We start from the raw sequence: 27,662 nt of genomic DNA on the forward strand, positions 1-27,662 counted from the left end.
AGATTGACATATATTATGTACTTAGATTCTCTTCGAAATTCTATTTTAGAATTCTGTAAGGCGAGAAGAACATTCAAGGTAAATTAATCGCGTTTTAATTGCAATAGTATTCGTTTACTTTCAATATCTGGGTGACCGAGCTTCGCTCGGAAAACATAAAAAAACTCGAAAATGCCCGTTTTCCCAGAGATAAGACCTAGCTAGATCGATTTTTCGCCCCCAAAAACCCCCATATAGCAAATTTCATCGAAATCGTTAGAGCGCCGTTTCCGAGATCCCCGAAATATATATATAATAATAATAAATTATCACCGTGTCGGAGCAACGATTATCGGATCAGGTGCGCGTCATTCAGCGGCTAAAGCGGTTGGATGACTCGAATGTCATTTAAAAATATATTTTATCAAAAGAAATGTAAAAGGACGTCTGTCAGTGTCAGCGGTTTTTTTTTTTTTTTTATTGTTTTGTAAGTGTTTTTATATTTTACTTTTATATTCATATTATAAAAACCCTAACTTAAGAGAAAAGATAAATAAAGAGTTAATAAATAATAAATATTATAGGACATTATTACTCAAATTGACTAAGCCCCACGGTAAGCTTAAGAAAGCTTGTGTTGTGGGTACTCAGACAACGATATATGTAATATACAAATACTTAAATACATAGAAAACAACCATGACTCAGGAACAAATATCTGTGCTCATCACACAAATAAATGCCCTTACTGGGATTCGAACCCAGGACCGCGGCTTCACAGGCAGGGTCACTACCCACTAGGCCAGACCGGTCGTCATATATATATAAATAAATAAACAAGAATTGCTCATTTAAAGGTATTAGATAAACATGGTGTTTCATTTCTACTACTACTAGGTAAAGGACTAGGTACTAGGTAGGTAAGGACTTTAAGCTATTTTGAAAAGTATTTCGCTGATTGAAGTACTTAGTAAAATATATCACAGTGATTCTAGATTAGAAATTATGGAACTATCCGTGTCGGAAAATATCCAATGCATTTATAAAACTGTATGTTTGAGATATGAATCAAAAGAAGAGAAAAGTTAACTATAAGTTTTGTGTCAGAAAGCTATAAAACCTGTTGGAAATCTCGTGTAAAATTAAATAAAAATACGATTATGTACGACAATATTATAGGTATTTATTGACATACATTCAATAAATTGCAACAGTTATAAAGTAAACGGTATATGATTTATACGACGATATCGTATATTTTATTAAGTGGTCGACGTCAAAGAAATGAGATATATTTTCAACTTTATTACAAAATATATAAGGTTCATAATTCATCTGTTTCACTTCCACCATCTATACAAAGTTGCATAAAAATATGGCTAGAAAATTGCGCTAATTGTCAACAAAGTGCTCTATTAGGAAAACGGAAGTAACACGAATGAAAAAACCTAGTTGACTCCCTAACTAGCTTATTTTAATTACTCCAAAGTATGTCGTTTCTCACGCGAAATAAATGGTGACAATTATGACAAACGCGACAACGCGACAGGTGTAAACGTGACTATTAGCGAGTTGTCGCTTCCCGTGTTTTTTTATGACAAAGTTCGGGTGAAATACCGTACTAAAGTTTTTATAAAAATTGACTTTCATATGTAGTCCGTAAAGTCTAATATCAACTGTAATGTGTGTGAGAGTTACGTCCTTATATCACGAGTATTTTTTTTGGTTAAACGGGGGAAACTACATTGTAGTTTTTTTCTTTAAGTGATTTGTTACACGTGTAATTTTATCGCGATCTAAGATTTATTAAGCTAACAGTTTAATTAGTTAATTGGTTTGTTGTTTTATTTATTTATAGCTTTAGTTTAAACCACAATTTTAGCAACATTTACTCTTATTTTTGATGCTAAGTTCATACCTAACATGATCTACAGTTATTTAAACAGGAAGATCTGGTAGATGTTTGTTTTCTTTTATTTACGTCTAGTACACAAGCATGGAATCATATTAAATACTTACATATAGGGAATATATGACGCAAAGCTCTGCGTAGAGGGCGTCACTAGCACAATCACAGGGCCTACCGTGAAACACGAAAATGGTGTGGCAATAGTTTGAGCCCCGGAGAAGGAGACCGGAAAATCCAGCAAAAAATATTTATGGATAAATATTTTTTGCTGGATTTTCCGAACGTTTTTGACTAAATAGTATTAGAAGTATTCGTAATTTTTTTTTTTAATTTTGTTCAGTTTTCCATAAGTTTAACTTTTACGTAGTCGCATTTTATCGTAAAAGTTCTTTCTGTGCCGTATTGAACGAGGCAGGATCTCCTGAAATACACGGCTTTGCCTGACTCACTTCTTTGTCCGCTGACGCACTTTTTTGAACTTGACTCCCTTCTTTTTGGGCCGAGTATTTTTAACGCTGCCCATCTCGATGCAGTTTAACTGCAGCGATGAAGGAAAACTTTTGTTTTTTATTATAATGATGGAAAAGTTTGGATCGGCTGATTAATGAGAAGCACATTTTGATAACTGTTAATTTTTTTAGAGTACTTTATATAAAAATAGTTACAAATTTTGAGATAGAGACTTACCCACGACAGCTTGTACTGATTAGGCTTGGGACTTATGAGTGTCGATGTCGTCATATGTTAAAATAAATTCGAAGTCAAAGTCTAAAAATAAAACATTATTAAAAGTCATGATTAAAAATGATACGTGTATAGCTGACACGTAAATACCTAATAAAACGCGGAAAATTATAACAAAAATCACGTTGGGAAACAGTAAAAATCTAGTTAAAAGCAAAGGCTCAAGTAATATTTCTTAATAGGCCATAATACGGGACAATTTGCGCGGCGGGTATATTTCACTCCTTTTTTATGGAAAGCTCCATTTTTTATGGCCTCAATTACGTTCTAAGGGGGTGTCCGAGTGTCTACGTTAAGGTGGTAGGACCGGTTTGATATTTTATTTTGTGATGATTGCAAAAAAATATTATTTGACATTTATGTTTAGAAAATGGGCAGAATAAGTTAAATAAGGAGAAGTGTTTTTATTTATTATAAAATCTTCGTTTTTTATACGTTTCGTTTATGCTTTAATACTTAGGCTTGCACAAAATATAAATATCTAACATAAATGCACACAATAATGAAATCATTTGTAATTCAATCTAAATTTCTATTTATTTTTATACACACTAGTATAAAATCATATTTTTACTCTCTAGTATTAAATAATATCAAGTATAATTTAGCTCATTTAAACTACAAATCAGCATACCTACATCTGTAAACCAATAATAATTACTAAAAATACAGACATACCTATAATCATTAATTACTAATAGTAAATTAACAAGCATACACGCGTGTAATAGGCAATAGGTAAACATCCCAACGGTAATGTCGTCGCTAAACACAAATAAGTTTAGCTATTGCATATTAGTAAATAATTAGCTTGGACACACTTTTGTTTGATAACTATGTAGGCGTGTGGATTTGGCAAAATAATGTGATTATAACTATTTATTTATAACAGAATTGATTCTAGTACAAAATACAGGTAGTGTTGCTTGATAAAAATAGAAGTTTTCTAATTGATATTGTGCGAGAGTGATGAATTAGATCATAACAAACTTTATCCAATAGCGAAACTACTATTTTTTAGCCATGGTGATATAGCCAGAATAAATCTTGGTAATCCCTTTTATTACGTGTAAAAAAATATAACTGTTACAAATTATTTCCTCTTGTATCTATCCTAAACAGAAAAACGTATATTTAATTACTAAACATCTCTACGTACATATATAAAATCAATCTGGCACTGCCGCATTGACGTACACGCTTTTTTACTTCTCATTCCCGACGGGAGATTTTTCACAGTTATTCACGACTCTAACCTCATTACCCAAAAATGGCTGACCTCCGATCTCCTATAATTACTACCAATATACGGATCAAGTTATAGTAGACTAGTCTCAATGTAGCAAACGTCCAGTATAAGTTGAAATTACCATCACGTACATTCGCTAAGAATAGACGGGTCATGGTATATTGGTTAACTTTTTTTTTAAGGCAGTCACTTAGCATTCATTAGGCACGTCGTGTTTTACGATGTCATTTTCGTCGGAAAAAGTTGTGACGCCAAAAAATTGACATCGACATTCTTATGGACGGGGAATTGGGTTTTAAAGTGATCTAAAGTAATGACGTAAAGTATAAGATTTTACAGTGCTTAAAATTAATATGTGAATTAATACAACTCTGAGTGAATATAAAGATAAGAAATTGGTCAGATTCTTGCTTTTATATCTTATAATTTATTTTACTGATTTTTTGAAGTGAAAACTTCTTTAGCGGCGCTGGGCACTTTCTGAGGTGGGGAAAAAATTATAAACTCGAGAGCGTAAGGACCGTAAGGACCGTATGGACCACTCAATAACATAATTCAATAAAGCTACATCTTGATGAAATCGCTAATAAAAGTGAACTCTAGTACTGGTGAATAAAACTCAAAATACCATGACCAAATATATTTAGATGCGAGGTCTGCAAGGTAACTTTACAATGTCTATTCGAATTTTAAACAATTAACGCTACAAATTTGAATTTCGAATTTTAAACAAGCGTAAGGCCCTATTCGCATGGCAGCTTTTATTAGTAGGTACTTTATAAATATACTAAGTACCTAGATGAAAACCCGGCTTCGCTCGGGTGAAATGTAGATATTTCTGTAGTTATCGGTTACAATGTCATTGAGTTTTCACTTCTGCCGGCACTCCCGGAGTGCAACCCGTTGCTTGTTTTTACAATGGCTCTCGCTGTTGCCATTTGTTTGGATCAAAAATATATGAAGTTTTATTAGGTCTGTCTAGTCACACTTTAAGATTTTATACAAACACTTGAAACATAGATTTATAACAAAAGTCGCCATGATTAAAAAATGTTTCCTATTCTCATTACAAAAAACTATTTTCCCAACATTTAGCGATAAATCACCGTGCCTCACCCGGGAATTGAACCTCTATCATATCGTATCAAAGCATAAATTCTTTACAATTTCTTCGTTGCGTGATACCGATGGCGGGATCCACTTTCTAACACGCGTGCAAGGGCTGCACTGTCGGACAATTTAATCGGTACACCTTTTAGTTCACTTAAAAAAAAAACATTTAATTCATGCTATAAGGCTCATAATCAGTTTAAAACAGTTGTCTTAATGCTACTATGTAGTTTATAAGTTGACAGTAAGAGTAAATAGGACATTCATGTTTTTTAAGTCGGAAATTCTATTTATCGCTCCAAAACGAGTAGTAAATTTATTCACGATACCCACCCTTAAGTTCTGGCTTAATACCTATCTAAAGTGTCATTCTATGGAACTTCCTAACTATGTTTTTTGAAGACCTATCCATAGATACCCCATACGTATGGGTTTGATGAAAAAATTTTTTTTTAGTTTCATTTCTAAGTATGGGGAACCCCCAAATTTTTTTTTTCTATTTTTGTGTGAAAATCTTAATGCGGTTCACAGAATACATCTACTTACCAAGTTTCAACAGTATAGTTCTTATAGTTTCGGAAAAAAGTGGCTGTGACATACGGACGGACAGACAGACAGACAGACAGACAGACAGACATGACGAATCCATAAGGGTTCTTTTTTGCCATTTGGCTACGGAGCCCTAAAAACTAAACAGTGGCTTACAATCTTTATATTTTATTTGGATTACGTCTTCGCAATACTGTTTACGAATTGTCGATTAACAATGTGGAGGATGGTGTTACATTACATACTATAATTATCTGTCATAGTATTACGTTACTAGATTACATATTACATAGCATACATTACATAGTTTCCCGTAATGATAGGCAAAGTCCTACTGTTTTTTTCCGCGTTTTATTTAATCCCATTCCTAGAATTTCGTAACTGATAACGAAACAACTTCGAGATATAACCAAAACTAAAATGTTAAAAGTTGAAACTAATATTTATTAATTGGACGTAAAATATTTTCCTGTTTGTCTGTTACAGTGAGATAATTTGAATAAAAATATTTTTTCGTAGCCGTTGGTTTTAATTATGTTTTCCTTCTCACGTTCTATTTTAGAATTGTCATAATTAATTCAGAGTTACGGAAGGCAACACGTTTCATGTTTTTCCTAAATTTGTTTGTATAGTTACGAAAATCAGCCATAATGTTGGATTTTGAAACGTTTCGCCATATGCAGATATTACCTGAGGTAAATATTATTTATTAAATAGATTAGAATATTAGAAAGTATTTCTTTTAATGCCTTGATTATTTATTATTTACATTCATGTTATGGACTTCTTTATCGTCTATTTGTTGATTTTTATCTTTCTAATTTTATTAAATGTGTAATAATTAATAATTATTGATATTTGTTATTGTAAATCTGTAACCTTTCTATCTAACTTTCACTTTGACTTTCAACATACCTAAGTTTTAACTTTTGCAGTTTCTCTATTGATTTTTATTGCACAAAATATAGGATATCGTTAAGCAAATGGCGGACTTAAAACCTTTTATGATATTTATATTCTGTATTGGCCAAACTAGGGTTACCTTTTCATCTTAAATCATCTTCACGACCATTTGATGATTAATTCCAAACATAACTTCCTAATTAAAAAAATTATTAAGTTTTTTTTTATACTTTTATACTTTTACACATACGATTGTTACCATTCGTTTATTTTCTTTACTTTGGTTTATATTCCTGTAATTTATAAACTTATAAATGTATTAACTACACGTATTACCTTAAAAAAAGGAGGAGAGGCCTTAAAGGAGGGGAGGCCTTTGCCCAGCAGTGGAACACTAAACCAGGCTACTAAAAAAAAGCTTGATAAATAATATAAGCGCACCCTTAAAATGTTCCGAAGTGTATCGCGTGCTCGAAGCAGTTTCTTTGCAATCGCACCGCAAAGGGTTTTCAATAAATATACATGCATATAAAGCAAGAAAGATTCGCGAGATAACTCTACATGACAACAGTATCGACTAAACTCTGACACAGTTCGCTCACTTACTGCTTTTTTGTAGTTTTTTAGGGTTCCGTACCCAAAGGGTAAAAACGGGACCCTATTACTAAGACTCCGCTGTCCGTCCGTCCGTCCGTCCGTCTGTCACCAGGCTGTATCTCACGAACCGTGATAGTTTTCACAGATGATGTATTTCTGTTGCCGCTATAACAACAAATACTAAAAACAGAATAAAATAAAGATTTAAGTGGGGCTCCCATACAACAAACGTGATTTTTGACCGAAGTTAAGCAACGTCGGGCGGGGTCAGTACTTGGATGGGTGACCGTTTTTTTGGTTGTTTTGCTCGTATTTTTTATTTATGGTGCGGAAGATTTGTTAGATGTATTTTCCGATATTTTTTTTTTCTTGTATAATAAATTCCGATCGTCTTTTTTCCCTGTATAAAAATTTCCGCACGCCTTTTTTCCCTATAGATATATTTCCTGGTATATTTTTTTTCTTGTATATATAAATCTGAACGCCTTCTTTCCGTATAGACATATTTTCCGATAGATTTATTTTCTTATACACAAATATCTGAACGCCTTCTTTCCCTGTATTTTTGTTGTTTAACGAAAAATTTCATGGTCATTCATTTTACTAGGGGCAAAACTTCTTATTTGCTTGGACCCTGTTTGCAATCTTGTGTGGAATATTTTGTGTATCATGGTTAGTTATCTTTAAAGGAATTTTACCAATCAGTAATCAAATCAAACGAGTGAAACGTTGTACTTAGTTAGGCACTTGACAGAAGTACGCCTATTAATCCTCTATACAGTTTATACGTGTAGATAACTTACTAACAAGCTTTCTAGAAACAGGGCCTTTGGACGCTGACTGAAACAGCACGCTAAATACGAACTTTTTCGATAAAACACGATGGAAAGTAATTATGCACTACATCTGTATCAACTTTTATGTTGTAGTGTAAGTAGGTAGTAACGTAAACGGGCAAAATTGCGAACATGCGAATACATATTATATAATTTTCTATCAAGAATCATATCTATTTTAAAATTTCTGATCAGGAAAAAAGACAGCCGGGAATTTGTCCCCTAGTAAAATTAAGGACTATAAAATATTGCATTATGTTAAAAAAATACAGGGAAAGAAGGCGTTCAGATATTTGTGTATAAGAAAATAAATCTATCGGAAAATATGTCTATACGGAAAGAAGGCGTTCAGATTTATATATACAAGAAAAAAAATATACCAGGAAATATATCTATAGGGAAAAAAGGCGTGCGGAAATTTTTATACAGGGAAAAAAGACGATCGGAATTTATTATACAAGAAAAAAAAAATATCGGAAAATACATCTAACAAATCCACAAACGATAATCGAGAACGTAACTTTCTATCTATGCATTTCGCTCGTACTCGCATAAAAGTGCGAGAAAGATGTATAGAAAGTGAAATTACGTAGAAGTTAGTTTCGGCCGAAATCGAAACTTTGGCAGAAAAACGATTTTGTATGCCGAAACCGAAACTGAAACGTCGGTCGGACACTTAAATAAAAATACACGACGACAACGCGACTTTTCGACAAAAACCTCATATACACACACATGCAAACAATGCTGTGTAAGTACGTATATGTTACATACATACAGACGGCGTTAAGTTTCACGCGCCGTCCTATAATTTAGCTCAAAGAAATTGCTTTCCAGCGCTAAGTCAGATAAACGGAATTATAGGGACTTAATATTATTTATCGTAGCTTGCGTCATGCAATGCTTTGTGCTGTGCTTAGAAAACGCTTAGGTTTTATAACGGTTTTATAGCTGGTTGCACAAATGTACGTTATATTTAATGTACACTTTTAATATGTACCTATACTATTTATATTCTCGTGTTTTGTTACAAACATTGCGGTTTTTCAATTAAGAAGCCAGAAAACATGACATAAACAAATAAAATTCGATTTCGTCTCGTTTTTTAATGCCTTTCATTATACTATTAAAAATATAAAACTTTTAAAAGTGTCGGCATTTTTTAAGCAAAAATCTACATTGTTACGTTCAAAAACTATGGACAGTCTTTGCACTTTTATTTTATTTACTATTTATTTTTATTTACACGAAAAATAACATCACAAAAAACAGTGGAAGCAGTTCTTATCACTAAAAAGCGTTTTCCAGACAAATGATGACTTTATTTACGAATTGTCGGTTAACAATATGATGCAAATCGCATAAAATATCATAGGTCGAAATGGTCCCTATACCCTCGCAGATAAGATAAGAAAACCGACGGTTGTCTACAACATTTAACTGTTGTTCCAGATCTTCATGCACAAGAACGCCATGCAAATGCACGCGCGCGAGCTCCAGCGTGGCCTGGGCGGGGAAGTGAAGCCGCACCAGTGCCAGCAGTGCCTCAAGAGCTTCAGCTCCAACCACCAGCTCGTCCAGCACATCAGGGTCCACACGGGGGAGAAGCCGTACAAGTGCTCGTACTGCGACAGGCGGTTCAAGCAGCTCAGCCATGTGCAGCAGCACACCAGGCTGCATACAGGTTAGTTTAACCAATGCCAGTAGACAAGAGCTAGAGCCACTACCTGGTTCTGGTCATTAGGGCCCACACGGGCGAGAGAGCATATAAGTGCTCGTATTGTGACAGGCGGTTCAAGCAGCTCAGCCATGTGCAGCAGCACACCAGGCTGCATACAGGTTAGTTTAACCAATGCCAGTAGACAAGAGCTAGAGCCACTACCTGGTTCTGGTCATTAGGGCCCACACGGGCGAGAGAGCATATAAGTGCTCGTATTGTGACAGGCGGTTCAAGCAGCTCAGCCATGTGCAGCAGCACACCAGGCTGCATACAGGTTAGTTTAACCAATGCCAGTAGACAAGAGCTAGAGCCACTACCTGGTCCTGGTCATTAGGGCCCACACGGGCGAGAGAGCATATAAGTGCTCGTATTGTGACAGGCGGTTCAAGCAGCGCAGTCATGTGCAGCAGCACACCAGGCTGCATACAGGTTAGTTTAACCAATGCCAGTTGACAAGAGCTACAGCCACTAGCTGGTCCAGCACATCACAGGGTCCACACGGGGGAGATACCGTATAAGTGCTCAGGCGGTTTAAGCAGCTGTCATGTGCAGCAGTATACTAGACTTCAGACAGATTAGTCTCTTTAACCAGCAGTGCTTGAAAGCTTCAGCTCAAACCACCAGGTCCAGTACAACAGGGTCCACACTGGGGAGAAGCCGTTTAGGTGCGAAAATAGTTAATAGTTTCATGAAATGCTTAGAAAAATCAAGCATTTCATGAAACTATTAGTACCTTTAGATACATATATAGAATAGCTGAAAAGAGTTAAAGAAAGGTATTGTTCTTTTTTGATTTAAACCTTTCCCAATCATTTAAGTATGAACTTCATGAAACGGTATATAAACGTACCTACATATTATAACAATATTATACTTGTTTGAATAATAACTAACTAAATAAAAAAAATGGCTAAGGAAAAAACAACGGCTATTACAATACCTATATAACATGACAAATTCATGTTACCTACACTGAATGTCAGGAAAACTAAATTAGATATCATTATGACAATACCAACGTTAACACGCTTTGTCATTTTTCTTAATGCTACGGCTTTATAACCATGGACTGAGAGCTTGCATGTAATCATTCAATACATCACATTATATCCCTAATGCATAATTATATCAAACCTTCATTATCATTCTACTACGACCTACGTGGAAACTCATGCTTTTATATTTTATACTTACATTTGAACATCTATAACGGACGCTGGCATCGTAAAACGAAACGCAACAGACAACATTCTAAATTTAAACGTGCATTCGATAACTAAAATACTGGCCGCTTAGAGCAACTTTTATAATTAAAAACTAAACAGCGCCCGATTGGCCACCGATTCGAGTAAAAAAACGCGGCGTATACGTGAAAAGCGGGAAAAAATTGTCCAATGACCGGCGGCCGAGCGGCGGGCGGCCAATCGCAGCGCGCCTCGCGACGCAACGTACATTCTACGTGGTTTAGAAAAAAATTCACGTGTTTTTCCACGTTGAAGTAACCAATGGCGGACGGCCGCTCTATTTGTATGCTCATTATGAATTCAACCATTTATTTTATGTGGGAATTTTTAGCGTTCGTTCATTTGGTTTGCGAGTAGTTTTTATTTGTGATGATGTTTAATGTTAGTTAGGTGGGATTTGAATTTGCAAACAATGCATTATTTTAATTGATACAGAATAGATCGAGGTTAGGATATCTTTGTTACTTTTTAGGGTTCCGTACCTCAAAAGGAAAAAACGAAACCCTAATAGGATCACTCGCGTGTCTGTTTGTCCGTCCGTCTGTCACAGCCTATTTTCTCCGAAACTTCTGGACCAATTAAGTTGGAATTTGGCACACATATGTAAGTTTGTGACCCAAAGATGTACGTGTAACGTAAATAAATGAATTTTAAATATGGAGGCCATTTTTGGGGGGTAAAAGAGAAAATTAAAAAATAAAGTTTTTCAAACTATATCGTGTTACATATCAAATGAAAGAGCTCATTGTAAGAATCTCAAATATATTTTTTTTATACTTTTTGGATAAATAGTTTAGCAGTTATTTAAGAAAATAGGCAAAAAATTACCATCCCCCCCCCCCTTATCTCCGAAACTACTGGGTCTAAAATTTTGAAAAAAATACACAAAATAGTTCTTTACCTATAGATGACAGGAAAACCTATCAGAAATGTGCAGTCAAGCGTGAGTCGGACTTACTGTACGGAACCCTTGGAACGCGAGTCCGACTCGCACTTGGCCGGTTTTTTATATTAGTACAGTCAGCATCAGCGCTATCAGCAACAGAAGTACTGGCTAACTAGGCGAGGTTTTCAAAATGATCTATACAAGTTCTTATTCTCTTGGTGATAAAGTTATGTTCAGATAATTTTAAACACTTCTCCACTTAGATATTTCCGCTGCTTATAATGATGTGAAGATATTTTCGACAGTTTTAAGACAATTAATCAGTTGTCAATAAAAACTTGAATGTTATGGAATTAGAGGAGTAGCACTTCAATGGGTAAAAAGTTATTTGTCTAATAGGAAACAGTGTACCGAAATTGTAAAAATTGAGAAAGTTAAGAATAATTTTGTTAAGGTTAAATATCGGTCAAATTTTCGAGAAATTAAGACTGGAGTACCTCAAGGGAGCAACTTGGGCCCCCTCTTATTCTTGGTATACATAAATGCATGACCTTCCTCTTAATATTCCCCATAAGTGCATATTATTCGCGGATGACAGTACAATATTAGTAAAGGGAGAGAATATTCTATCATACGAAAATAATATTAATGATGCATTGGCTGACATATATAATTGGACATTTCATAATAGTTTAAATATAAATATGACAAAGACATTCTTTATTCAATTTCATTCATATAATAGTAATCCATTGCAATTAAATGTCAATTATAATAATTTTTCTATATCGAGTTGTGAAAATATTAAATTTTTGGGATTATATATTGACCAACATCTAAATTGGAAGGAGCATGTCCATTATGTCTGCAGCAGATTAGATCGATTCGTATTTGCGTTAAGAAAACTGAGACACACTATTAATGCTGCGGCGTCGATTACAGCCTATCATGGTTATGTGTCCTCGGTGCTAAATTATGGATTGCTACTCTGGGGCAATTCTGTAGATGCCGAAAGAGTCCTCTTGTTACAAAAGAAGTGCATCCGCGCAATAATGGGAGCTTGGGTGGACGACAGTTGCCGACCACTCTTTAAGGAATTAAAGATACTACCATTACCTTGCATGTATATTTTAAAAGCGTGTCTATTTGTAAAGAATCGCCCAGACATATTTAAAATGAGATCTGTACGGATATGATGGTCGTTCTTGTCTACGTGACAGCGTGATAAAACGGTGTCCGTCACTTTCTTTCCCACGGTGTTAAACAGTGACAGTTATTTTATCACGTGGATAAAGATGGATAAAGCTATCCATAATAGGCTGGCTGAGTTCTTCTCAGGAACTCAGAGAACTCAATATTAAAATCTAATATATCAGCCAAGATGCAACACGGCTATATACAAAAATAACGCCTATAATATGTGTATCCTACTATATAACTGTATGCCTGTCAATTTAAGATGTCTAAACACTACTGAATTTAGGAAGTAAATGACAAGCTTTTTATTAGAACACTGTTTCTATAGTGTCAAGCAGTATATTGAGCACAATAATGCAATAAATTAATTTTAGTTATTATAAATCCAATTAAATATAAATTTTATGTAATATAATAATGTACTGATATTAGTCCAATTTTATTGATGTAATGAAATGTGCTATACAATTTCTTGAGTGAAATCTATTTATCTAATTGGCTATATTTCATGTATTAAAATTAAATTTAATAACATAATAATTTTCAGTCTAACACATGTGCTGGACTAAAAATTTACGTTAGGTACTACAAAATTTGCGCATCGTTTAATTACGATAGAATACTGGACATTTTTCTACAAGAACATCCTGTAACTATAATTAAGTATTCTTGCAAATAAATGATATTGATTGATTGATTGAAACGATTTATTAATGCATGATTATGAATTTTATGATAGAAGCAACTTATTGATCGACAAAGGTTTTATCCACTCATACATAAAACTTAGCATCCTCTTACAAATCAATATTAAATTTTGCCTCTTTCTAACCAACAGAAATGACAATAGGTACAAAATCCTAAACAAAAACTTTTCTGTACTGTTCCAAATTTAAAATCAAACTATTCAAATATTTCAAATATCGAACACCCATTCTTTTTCTACACGTTTTTTCGCACGTTCCGAAGTCGCAGACAAGTTGGCAGCCAGCAATTAAAACAGCCATAGCTGTTGATTACCAACGCTTACCGAGAACTTAGGACATTTATAGGTGAACCAGGATCTATTGAGGGTGCGCCATGTTGCGGAATTTCACTGGAACTAATTTTTTCATACTACACTGAATTGTCACCCTATACATGAGAATAACAGCGCCCTCTTGACAATTATCATATATTACTGGTCAGGCTATACAATAACCAATATAAGATGCGCTTTCATATTTTGACAGCAGGCTCAATTGAGGCTAGGTATAAATTGAGCCTGGTTTTTTATAAGGCTTTTATCGACTATGATAGTTTTTTTTAAGAAACACCTCTATAGTCAGACCACGCTATATGGAATTTTCAATGACAAAGTGCGGAATGTCATCATTCGATGAAAGTATGACACTTTAAAACAAAAAAGATTCCTAAAAGTACCTACTTAATAGGTACATTCATGGAAAGCAAATCAATGACTGTTTCGTTAGAAATTACGTTTAAACATGTTTTAAATATTTTTTTCTACTCCCGTACTTTTATTTGTCATTTAAAGGGTCGTGCACACACCTTTAAAACCCTACCTTATAATTGTCAAGACAAGTCTTTAGTCTATTCCCCAAAAAGAATTTGTGCATACACGCAGTATCTTTTTGGCGATTTTACGATACATCGTGTAATGACCACTTAAAAAATATTGAATGAAATACAGTGTTACCAACCTTATTTTAAATGTCATCTCTGACAAATAAGTGAACCATAGACATGTTTTTTTTTAATTTCATTCATTCATTCATTCTTTTCTCGCCCGTACCCTCCAGTTTTGCTACTTCTTGAATTAAAAATATTTGTTAAATTTACAATTTCATTTCAAAGTAAGTGCTTGGTCGTAGAAAAGTATTGTATGCAACGTTGTTTAACTGAGTCAAAAAATACTCGTGGCGTCTTTATTAACAATTTTCGGCTTCGCCTCAAATTGTTACTCACACCACTCGCCTTTTTTGACCTCTCTTAAACAACGGTTGCATAAAATACTATACCTAATCTAATTGTGTAACAAAAAACACATTAAAAATATTTCTTATTACTAAATTCTTAAAATAGTATGCGCTTTTTAACAGAAAACGTAATTAGACCCAATTCACTTGGTTTATTATTATTTGTACTTACGTACAAAAAAAAAACTAGACTTAACATATTAATACCTATGTATCAACTTAAAACTGGTTAGAAGCGGTGAATTCGCCTACGCTAAGCAAGCAAGGGGAATACTTTCCAAGCGATGATTATTGGCTGCCAGTGATAATGACTCTTTTTTTTTCTTTTTTAATTCCATGTTGCGGCCATGACGGTATTGTTTTCAATCGGAAGTACTAATTTGTTAATTGTTTGTTAGCACACGTGAACAATTGAGTGTTTTTCAAGCAAGTGTGGGTTTGTTAATGAACATGGAACGTACTTATTGATGTTTTAAATGGTTTTAACAATTTTACATTCCATTAAAAAAAAATCTACTCCATAACCAAGAGGTAGCTAAAAAAAGGTAACTTTTATCGATTTTCCTGTTTTTTTTAATGCGCTACTCAAGATTACACATCATAAATTAAATTTAAAAAATAAATTACAAAAACGTACAATTTCATAAAGCTCAATAAGTAATTAAGAGCCAACAGGAGTGGTCATTTCTCCATACAAACGGTCTCGACTGTTTCCTCCGTGGGTTTTAAAGCTAGAGCAATGATTTTTTCAACACAGATTACTATTGTCAATATCTGTGTCGGACTATTTTGCTTTTATTGATATTTTTATTTTTTAAGGCGCTAGAGCCCTTCAAAAATGGCCAAAATTGCCTAATTGACTATGCCGCAATGAGAGGCGTGGTATTCAAAACTGATATCAATTAGCCAAAAAAGCAAAACGATCCGACACAGATAATTTCATAATCATTTAGTTTTCCAAATTTGGTTACGATTGGTTAAGTTTTGGAGGAGGAAACAGTCGAGTACGAAACCTCAATTTTTGAGATTTTTACGCAGGATTTTTCGCCTTGTCCTTATCGCACTAGTTTTAGGTGCCGCTTCCGTTAGCGAGACGGGTATATTTACCTAAAATATTTAAATATCAGCTTCTGTTTCATCTTAATATTTAACTAAGTGGATAGAGCAAAAGCGGGTGAACCTTATTTGAATTTATTTGCCAAAAAATTCACAGCGACTTAACATTAAAAAACTAAAATTTTCTTAGTTTTTCATTGGCAACAAATCCTTGAAAGTTTAATAAATGTAAGGTATAGGTTATCTAAAATTCACCCTCTTCAGTAAATAACGTGCTATTCCCCACGTAAGCGATCTGAAATTGCATGAAAAACTTCAACACTTGCCATTTCGTTTCGCCGCTCTATAATTTTCCGCCATTCGTCTATAACCCTTCGTTATTTCGAATAAAGAATACACGGCCGTGGTCTTTGGTAATCTTTTAATAGGTTTAAAAAAAGACATGTACTTCACTATTATATTAGTATTTTATATAAATCCGTTGTGTATGTACCTAAAGATACACAATATGTATTTGGGCCATTTTATTTAAAGTTGTCCTCTACACTTATTATTTTAGTTTGAGAATTTGTATGTTATTTCTAATCAGAATCACGGGCTCTTTCTATCCTAGTAGGAGAAAAAAAGTGTCCCAAGGTTTTTTCCCATTCCGTTAATTTTTCATAGACGTTGTATGGCGGTCACGGAATGGAAAGATCAAATCCCAATTTTGAAAAAAAGTGTAGGGGACAACTTTAAATAAAGTGGCCCATTTATAAGAATGTTTCTTAAAATTAGTAGGTAGTTATGTAATAATTCGATATGTAGGTACCTATTCAGATCTTAAGACAACTATACAAATATCGAATTTCTGTTGTACCTACTCAAATATAAATCCAAAACAAAACTAAAACTTTCTCAACAGAATCAAAGAAAGCATTACCCTAATGACATTAATGATATAAAAAGAAGCAAAACTTCGCGAACGTTTTTACATAAATTACGACAAAAAGGCCTCTTTCTTTGTTTCTTTGTTCCATTGTCATGTAGAGTCGGGATGAAACAGAAGTTTTATATGGTTGGATCAAATTTATCTTGGCACTCGTTGCTATGGTTACGTTCCCCTGGGTCACTCTTAAAACCCACGTAAAAATGTTCCCAATAAAAAAAAAACTCTTTGGTAAGAGTGTTAGAAGAACGCGTTACAATATTTCTTTGGATAAACTGTACTGTTGTTCTTTAGTTGATATAAAAATATTAATATGAAATACTAGATTCACTCATAATATAAATTAAATTGGGGAAATAAAACACATATGACAAAAGGATGAATAAAAACAAAATTTGTGTTTGAAAGATCAAAATGGGAATTTATAGAAAAAAAAACCATTACAAGGTGAATTTATTTTTAATTATGTATAGGTATCATCTCACAGTTCACATCTCTGGGCGGGACACGTAGCGCGAATCACAGACCAAAGATGGACGAAACGGGTAACCGAGTGGATGGGCCCCACTGGTAAGAGGAGCAGAGGGAAGCCAAAAGAACGCTGGATAGACGAAATTCAAAAGAAAGCTGGTAGAGACTGGATCTTGAAAGCGCAGGACAGGAAACAATGGAAACTGATGGAGGAGGCCTTTACCCTTGGAGGATACAACTAAACGGAGTAGCCATTAACAGGCTTTCCCCTCTGTCGAAAATAGGCGGCCAACGGTCATACACAATGTATGGACTGACGTTTATCTGACATGGCTATTTTTACGTTACGCATACATTTGACGTTCCCCTCCCCCGCAAAAATCGGCAGACTGTTTTGTACAGAAAATTACAGACATGGCGTCTCCGTTTGATTATATCCTCCAAGCCTTTACCCTAACTGGGGCCATGTGACACTCACTTACATTACAAAAACTATAACTATTTAATTGTTATATAACTGTTTAAATTGTATTTATTTCATGTGTTTAAGTATGTTTTAACTATGTAGTTACATGGCCATAAAGGCTTTTTTATTTTATTTTTATTTATTATCATCTCACAGTACTTTACCACATTTTATTTGATAATGCTTCCTAAGCATGCCCCGATTTCCCATTAAACTATTCTTAAGAATAAATTAAAAAGTATCTTATAATATAAAGCGAATCCAAAGAAAAGCAATAACGTCCATAAAATAATCCAGTATTCGAGAAAACTCAACGGAAAAAAAAACTGCCTCTTATTCAAAAGGTATTAAGCGCCTTTAAAATCCTATACAAAAACGACGTTTATGATGAGTGAAGTAGAAAAGAGCACCTGGACATACATTCACATCACCAGCCAAACGATATAACCAGTTTATATTGATCCCTTATTAGAAATCGTTTATATAGATTCAGGGGTCAGCTTCAAAATGGTTGGCTAAAAAGCGGATGCGACTAGAATTTCTCTTTGCTCAAAGTTGCCGAAACTTTATATCATAATGAAAAGTCCAAGGTGAAAAATCCACGAACGAACAAAGGCTAGGAAATATTTTAATAATTATCCCTTTTTACGGAGAAGTTTTTTTATTAAGAAGAAGTTTCGGTTGTCTCTGCTTTACCGTTTTAAAAAGTACTTATTTGCTAAAGATTTATTAATTGCTTGAATTTTTTGTAATTTGGTTTTACAGTCTGGTCATTTCATAATAATTTGGTCCAGTTCTCTGTCTTTTGAAAAATAAAATTTACTCAATCGAATTTTCCTTATCCATTACGTTTTTAAAATTAAGGGTACGAATCTATACTCGATATTGAGGACTAGTAAACTATTGCAAATCAAGTCTTTTTCAAATGTATCACCACTCGCATGAGTGACTATTATAACGAAACTATAGGTTTGGTTGCATAACCAAACCTATAGTTTCGTTATAATAGTCCACCAGTATTTTTAGGTAATACTTTTCCAATTAGGTTCACATCTCTAGGACATGGGATGATTGAATCTATAATCTTCATACGTTTTAAGGGGTCATATTCTAATAACCTGTGAGATAATCATGACTTATACACTCAAGCTGTCAAACATTTGTCCAGTCCTGTCAAACAGTACCTAGTCACCTTCGTTTTAAAAGCTGTGTCCTTTTCAGCTTCCATCCCCTTTTATCCCATTAGTAACAAAATGATATGCTAGTGTGTGAACTTAGCATATCATTTTGTGAAATTCCATAGAATTGGTTTTTACGATAAAAACGCCAGAACTATTGCTAAAAAGTATCAGGAACTCTAGAACTATGGTGCATGCTAATAGAACTCCAAAAAAAACGTGATCTGCTGGACTTTGATATGCCAACTTCACAGACATCCATTTCTTCCTCCAAAACACTAATTTATACAACGATTTTTACACATTATCGTTCAGCTAAAAGATTAACTTTAACCAGTCTTCAACAGGATAAAGACAATTCCGAAATATCAGAGGTCTTAAGCTTTAGTATACTCTTTTTAGTCCCAGTGAATAATAATATATTCGCAAAATCATTAACGCATGCGTGATAAATTACATAGTTTTCAGCCTACCTCAACATAATTGCTCTTTTCGGCTCCCCACCGTCAATTATTTACACGTATACATATATACTGGTCCATCCGCGGGTGGGGGTGGGGGGTGGTACTGAAAATCAATAGAATCATTGCGACGCTGCCCGATGACTGCGCTGGGAAAAACGGACGCGGATGCGTGATGATTATATAGAAACAACGCGAATCAAAACTTGAGGTTTCAGAGGAAAAATTGCTATGAAGGTACCTATAAAAAAAATGTTGACAAAATTGGTTGACCAAAAGTACAAGTCAATGATTATAATGATGATATATTTAACATAGATAAATCGCTAACACATGCACTTACTAAAACACAGGCAATAAATAAAAGAATAATAATGCGGATGCGTGATGATTATATAGACACAACGCGAATCACAAAGTTGATGTTTTAGAGGGAAAAAAACAAGGAGGATAAATAAAGGTTTATATAAAATTTATTGACCAAAATTACAGGTCAATGATTATAATGATGATATATTCAACATAGATAAATCGCTAACACATGCACGGAAGGCAATAAATAAAAGAAAGATGTGTGATGATTATACAGAAACAACGATGCAGTCACACAGGAAAATGGCCAAATAAGGCAAGAAAAACTTGACATGAAAATAGAAAAGAAATAATATGATCATTGCATTTTAAAAAGGACGCGGATGCCTGATGATTATATCTAATGGAAATGATGAAGAAACAAAACATATAACTAAACTATAAAAAGTACGAAAAACTTGATTAATCAAAAGCACATATTGTTGTATGTAAACAACGATGCGAGTCACAAAGAAAAGTTTAAATTATTTAGGAAAAATACCCAAAAAAGATATGAAAATAAAAAGGTTGCTATCATATTGGGTACCTAACCAAAAATACAGGTTGATGATAATAATGATAATAAACTTAACATTGAGGTCACAAATACATGTACCTGAGGCAATACTAAAAGAAAAGTAAAAATAAAGCTTACTTATTATTTGATGTTTGCAAGAGAGTCATCAAGAGTCAAAATTCATCAAGAGAAGCTAAGACAAAAAAATCCGGCCGGTTTTTTTATAACAAAGAAAAAGAAAAGTAAGTTTTAAATTCAGTCAGTTACATTTACATCGGTTTAGTTGATCAAACAATAATTTATAACAATTTGATCTGTCAAAATACCTACCTTTAACCTTTAACAAAATGGCTCTTATTATTATGCAACACCGTTCAAGTTTTTGACATCTTTTTGTCATAGGTATGTTTATCAGCTTTTCATACACGTAATACATAGATTGTTAGTTGTCCCTTATAGGGCCTGCTAGCGGTATTGGGACGGCTGACCTCCCGTGACCCCGCCATACCTAATTCATGTATATCAACAGAGGGGTAGCCAGCACACAGAGTGGTCCTAGGATACCTAGGACGCTAGTTGAAGTTTTGACAAGAGAAATATTGTGATAAAATTGTATACAATGATTGAAGGTACAAAGGCAAAACAAATGTTATTGTCAGGGTCATATCATATGTAAAGACCGACCTGTCAAAAAGGGACCCCGTCTGAAAATCAGCGCTGGGTATATATCTATGTCGCAGTCGGATCGTATAATCCGCCGTATTACATTACGGCTAGCCGTTTTAAAATGCAGAGACGTTTTGAAATGCGGCGGTTTTACGATTAGCCGGATTGAATGCGGCTGAATGAGAATCCGCCGGAATGTATTCGGCGCCATACGTTCTTCAACACGGCTAGCCGTAATGTAATACAGCGAGTCATTAGCCGCCGCTTTGACAGTTTTTAGTTCCCATTTTTAACACTCGTGGCGCTGCCTGACATAACAACAACAAACTATGAAGAACGCTGGGGTGTCCATCAAATCTGGAGTTTGTTGGACTGTTTCTTTTCAAAAAACATTTCCTTCGCAACTTAACTAGACGGAGCCCCGCTATTTCTGAGCGGTTTGCCCTTCGGGCATCTGAAGCTACCTAACGAACCTAACCTACCTACCTATTGATTTAGTGAGACGTCCGTGAAAACATTACACTTTGGGGAAAAAAGCGTAAGTAGGTAAGTAGGTTAGGTTCGTTAGGTAGCTTCAGATGCCCGAAGGGCAAACCGCCCAGAAATAGGAGCCCCGCTTAGCGGAGCTCCGTCTATTTAAGTTGTGAAGGAAATGTTTTGGAAAAGTAATACATGTAGTGCGGTGGGACCATGGTAAAAATAAATTAAATTGCAAACATTGTCAAACTCCGGTTACGTAGGCGACCGAAAGAACTGGTCACTCTACAATCTAAATAGTAGTACGATGCGGCTAAACGTAGGCCGCCTTATTGAAAAACGTATCGCAATGACGCCAATGACAATCCGGCTAATCGTCGAACCGGCGCATTTCAAAACGCCCCTGTTTTGAAAACGGCTAGCAGTAATGTAATACGGCGGATTATACGATCTGACTACGACATCTACATATATCTAGCAAAAAGCCGATATTGGTACCCATTGCCTATACCACAACATTTTTGTGCATGTTTTGTATAGGTAATGTATTTGCCTACCTATATTGTTTTCCTCTCGTGTATTTGTTTTGGTAAGATAAATTCTGTCGATTAAAATCAAACAGAATTTAATAACCCATTACTAATTAAAATAAAGGTGGTATTTCAGTTTAGATTTAGTACCGAGATGCGACGTTTTGAAAATCATTGATTGATTTGCTAGTGACTTTTGTTATTTAAGTGACAATTTGTGATAATATCAATTTTCATGATAATAGTTATTACATGGGTAAGTAAAACAAGACGAAGGTCTTAGACGATTAAGGAACTTGAAATTAAGGAACATTCTTAATTTTCCTCTAAAAATTATATTGTTTTTGGCATTTAAAAGGACACCAAATTATCTCATTCAATTTTCCACGCCCACTGGTCCATTCTTTCAAAATTAACGCACAAAATTTTCACAAAACGCTAGTTTCCATTCATACGCGCTACGGTATGCGGAAAACCTATATTTTAGCAAATATTAAAATGTAGGAAACATGCAATATTATAAATTCTCTATGCTGCAACCGCGGTGTTGCGGTCGCGTGAAATGCATTACCTTTAAATATAACTAATGCATTGAATCGGCAAAAGGTTTTGTTTGTGGTTAGTTACTTTTATTTGGTAATTAGGCTTTGTTTTAATAACATTGTGTAAAAAAATGTATGTGGATTTTTTATAACATTTTATGATAGTTGTGGCTACAGTATGAAAGCACTACAAATACTATTCATTGTACATTACTTAGCTTTTACAAGTTAGTGTCTGTTGAAATCGGTAAATAAGAAGCCTTTTATTTGTAATAAATACCATACTGTGGAAATATTATATTGACCATTGGTTGACTGATAGAGAATGCGTTATGGCATTAACGGTCATTAAGTTCGCCATTTGTACCATCTTATATTTTATAATAAAGATTAATTAAACAAATGGATATATAAATAATAACAAGTAAAGCTGCTATCATTATTTTAGATTAAATAATATGCTGTACCTACACCAAAACACCACCTTTGCATTAAAAACTTTGTCATTAATTTAAAAATATTTTTCTAACTACTTTCATAATACTCGTAGGTACAAACCCGCCATCTTCAAATCTTGACTACCTATCATAATATTAAAATTCAGAAACCACGAGAAAGGGATAAGTTCCCCCGCACCTCTGGGAGCACGTAATCCATCTTATCATTTTTAGAAATGTTATAATGGAAAAATTTGTCCGGGTGAAAAATCTTTAGCCCACTGGGGATTGGGATTGGGGCCCTATGTGCACTCTAGATCAAAAATATGTATTCTTATTTCGCCTTATTATAAAGGAGTAAGATCTAAAAGTGTAAACTTTTGGACTTTGACGTTAAATAACATTTGTTAGGTATATAATATTAAAAAATTGTTTGTTTAGTCATACACTCGTGTGGTTTTCGTAGGCACGATGAAATATATGACATATACAGAAATTCTTGTTTTTGACTTCTTTTGCGAAGTGAATGTCAGAAATAGGATTTGGTATGTTAGTAAGCTACTTAGTTTGACTAACATTATAACCAAATGAGTTATGTTATATTCATATAGGTAGATAAGATATATTAAGTAGGTATATTATAATATATATACATACTCTTACTTAAAAACCTCTTGTCTGTGTATGATAATTTTCATTTATCTTTTTTCATCTTTACACAGGTGTAAATGCATGTTTTTTTACCACCGCACGCACACATGTGAAAGGTTAAACGCGCAGTCAACTCAATTTTCCGAACCCACATACACATAAAACTTAATTATCAAATCTTATTAAAACATAATTCCATTCTAACACAAAAGGTAAAAATTAAACTCAAGTACAAATTCACCTTCAAATTGGAAACACGTAAAACGAAGAAAAAACAAAGCAAACGGCAGCCAATACGAAATAGGCGTAATTTCCATCATTAGACTAACTGAGAGGGAATCTGTTATCTTTTTCTGTCGCTTTTTTTCATTTTCCATCACGTCTTTGTCCTACCCTCTAGAAAAGAGGGCATTAAGTACTTCGCACGAGATTCTTGATACTTTATTAATATTTTAGCCATTCTATACAAAAATATTTTAATTGTAAAAGTACTCTGTTTATTTTATTACAAATATAGAGTACAAACATAGTAAAGGACACTTGTAATAAAGGATGACACGGTATTTGCGTATTATGTTCTAAGTTATAGTTATGAAATGAAAAGAACGATAGGTACCTATATGCACCGTAGTAACAAAAACAATCCTTTTCATGTTAAATGTGTTTTAATATTATATATTTCACGTTGGAGTGAATCACTGTATTTGAAAAAGGAAGTTTACAAAGTGTAACTAAGATTGTAGCAATAATAAAAGATTTATTGAATAACCTTGTGGTTTTGGCGCATCGTTGTACATGCGTTACTTTGCTACGAGCTACGACTTTTACTATGTAATAAATTTTGAATGAGAAAAGATCAGTCCCGTGATCACAAAAGCTATTAAAACTATTAATAATACAAATATAAATTGCATGTTGATAATGTTTCCAATTTCAACTTATGAAATATATTTTTGTCATTAAAACACAATTACATATTTCTTATTACAACTGTAGATCTAGATCTAGGTATTATTAACTAGCTAGGTAGATATGTACCTAGCTAGTTAAATGAACAGTAAGGTAGCAAAATAGATAACTAAAGCTAACGAAATGTATAAGTACGTTAAATTCTTGTGAAAAATTCCACAAAGCAGTAGGTATAGGTACCTTGTCTTGTACAAACGTGAATTTCTGAAGACTTGCAGGTAAAAGAGTTTCTTTTTCGGTGACAAGGGATTAAAAAATGCTCAGAAAAATCATCGACTTAAAACTAGTGTCCGACCGAAACATGTTTTTTGCCGAAACTGAAACCGAAATTGAAGGTTCGGCATTGGCTCTAGTTTCGGCCGAAACCGAAACTTTTGCAGATTTATTAAAATCATTGTAAAAATGTCATTAAACCGCTTTTATACACATATTAAGACTGCGTCGACCGTCCAGTGGCGCCATCATTAGGGGAATTGTGTTTTCTAATAAACCAATTAATTTCTGTATATATAAATATTGTTGTCCTACTTGCTTCCCAACTTTTGCTCTTTGTCACATAGTTTAGTTCCATAGTACGAAGTACTGTTTCGTATGTTTCGCGAAAGGTTCCGCCATTATTTGGCCGAAACCGAAACTACGGCCGAAACATGATTTTATGGCCGAAACCGAAACCGAAACCTAATCTTCGGTCGGACACTACTTAAAACTCTGAAATAATCAATGTAATATACGAAATTAAATGCATTTGTACGGGACAGACCGTGTCCGTGGTAACTATACCTTAGAATGTTATCGAAAAGTATCAAAACACCTTAAGCCCAAAGTGAAGTATATTTATTTACAGAACGAGATGGAAAAAAGGTTGTTCCGTGCGATCGGGTTTTATTTGATTTTTCCAATGTTTGCGTCGAAATTAGCGCCGGGCTCCTTCACTTCGCCTTTTTTGTTTACATTTTCGTTTCTAACTTCGGGTGTTGTCTACTTTTTAAATATTCTGTTTTATGTGAATTCTTCCCAGCTTGTTTTCTCATTTAGACAATGATTTATATTATTTTGGAGAAAATTATTGTCAATAGTATATGATAGCTTAATTTAGTTCCGAGAAAACCATTAAAAGTCATGTAAAATGTCTGAGTAGGTAAGTAAAAAAGTTTTTAGAGAATGAAGTTATTAGGAGCAAACTAAATTTGACTACTAACAGGCCTTTATCCCCGATAAAAGTTTGTCGAAACATGCTCTAGATAACTGTTTACATCTATAGATGAACTCAGACTTGATGATACAAAATTTTAGTAATAATAAAGTTGATTTTGTTATCCAAAGTATTGTTTGTCTACTTTATAACTACATTAAATACTCATTCATTCATCTTCACCATCATCATCATCAATCGGAAATACAATTCTTCACCAACGACAGCAAAAAATACTACAACAAATTCAATTGAACAATAATCGTTGTAATTTTAATGAATGAAATACAATTTCACTAAAGAAAACTTGGAACTATGTGTAGGAGTAAAAAACTTACAGCGCAGCGTTTGAAAGGTTGGACTCTGTTGTGATTATATTAAAAATGTCTGCTGAAAAGTTGATTGTTAAGATAAATGCAGTTAGTGAACGAAGCTCTTTTGAATAATAAGTAATATTCTGATCTAAATTGACTTTTTAGTTTTTGTTAATATCACCGAATATAAAAGAAAACAGATAAAAGGACTACTTAATCAAAAGCTACACTGTTCGTCAAAGTTCCAAAGGTTTTCTTCAAAACGGAAAAATATTTTAACAAAGTTATACGATGGTTTAAATTCTAAATTTAAAGTAAACCAAAGGTCAACCCTTGCTTTATAAGAAATATAACCAGTATTCTTTCAATCATCTCCCCTTTATTAAATTATAAGAAAAACAACTCAAGGGCAAGTCCTAGTTGCCCAAAAGAAACACTTCTTTATCTTTAATTATATCATTTATATCATCAATATAATTTACTTATATCATGTTCTACAAAAAAATGCACAAATAATATTTTTGTAACTATATACGATTATTAACTTTGATATTTTATTTTGACCAATAAGGGCATTTGGACATTAGATAAATCGAAATTGAAATCGTTTTTATTTTTAATATTTTATACTAAATTTAATCAATAAAACATCCAAGAAAGTACATCTAGATTATGCAATCCATTGCAATCATCACAATTCGACGACAAAAATCTTAATGCTAATTAAAAGTGGTTCCTTTAAGATTCTAATATGTACTTTTTCTAAAATTCCGTACATAAATCACCAAAAATCACCCTAGTCCGCCATTTTGCATTTAGCGATGCCCCACATCCACTCAAATAGTAATGGGAAAGAAATCACCCTCCCTCGCTCCGGGCCGCAGATGTCGTGACGATTTTAGGGCAAAATGAGCTTTTGCCTAATTTATTTTTTGCCGCCTTCTTTTCCCTGAGTAAATATTGACATCATGTGCTGGCGAAGTGTGGATACGCCAAGTTTTGAATAAAAAATCTTTTTCTGTTGCTTCTCGCAAGTCTCTTAAATTACATTTAAACTAACACTATTTTTGCTCCTTTTTTCATCTTAAAAGTAGGCGCACGCGATATTTATCCCAATATTCGTCTGAAATATGTTTCTCATCATTTCATTACAATTAATAAAGTTAAAAAACTCACACTGTAGGGGCTTTATTGAAAAACATCTACAATCAAAATTATTATGCATGGCTTCGTGTCTGATACAACTTGCATTACAACTTTTTTTACAAATATTTAGTAACACACAAAACCTACATTTTAATAAATAAAATCAATAATATATTTAACCACTGCGTAAATCTATCTCAAACATCACTATGTCATAATATACCCACAGATAAAAATTTAAAAATAGAAAATAGGGGCCTTGTCCATAGAGTTCTATTTCTGACAAGACGCTCCGAAGGTCGTGTTTGAGTTTTTTGCGGAACAGGACGTTCGGCCCAGCGATTAGGAAATTATATTGGGGAGGAAATTTTCTTTTTTACGCAATTATATTGGGGACATTTTCTTTTT

At 33.8% G+C, this 27,662-nt stretch overlaps 1 protein-coding gene across 11 annotated transcripts in view; it reads left to right on the forward strand.

Moving 5' to 3' along the window:
- LOC134658372 (zinc finger and BTB domain-containing protein 24) overlaps positions 1-27,662 on the forward strand; it is a 133,370-nt gene that overhangs the window by 80,798 nt on the left and 24,910 nt on the right. For all 11 annotated transcript variants that reach the window (XM_063514027.1, XM_063514029.1, XM_063514022.1 and 8 more), the window contains one exon: positions 9,329-9,560. In XM_063514027.1, coding sequence (XP_063370097.1) covers positions 9,329-9,560 — 232 coding nt within the window. The remainder of the gene's footprint in view (positions 1-9,328; positions 9,561-27,662) is intronic.

Source organism: Cydia amplana, chromosome 22 (genome assembly GCF_948474715.1).
Source record: "Cydia amplana chromosome 22, ilCydAmpl1.1, whole genome shotgun sequence".
Lineage (NCBI taxonomy): Eukaryota > Metazoa > Arthropoda > Insecta > Lepidoptera > Tortricidae > Cydia > Cydia amplana.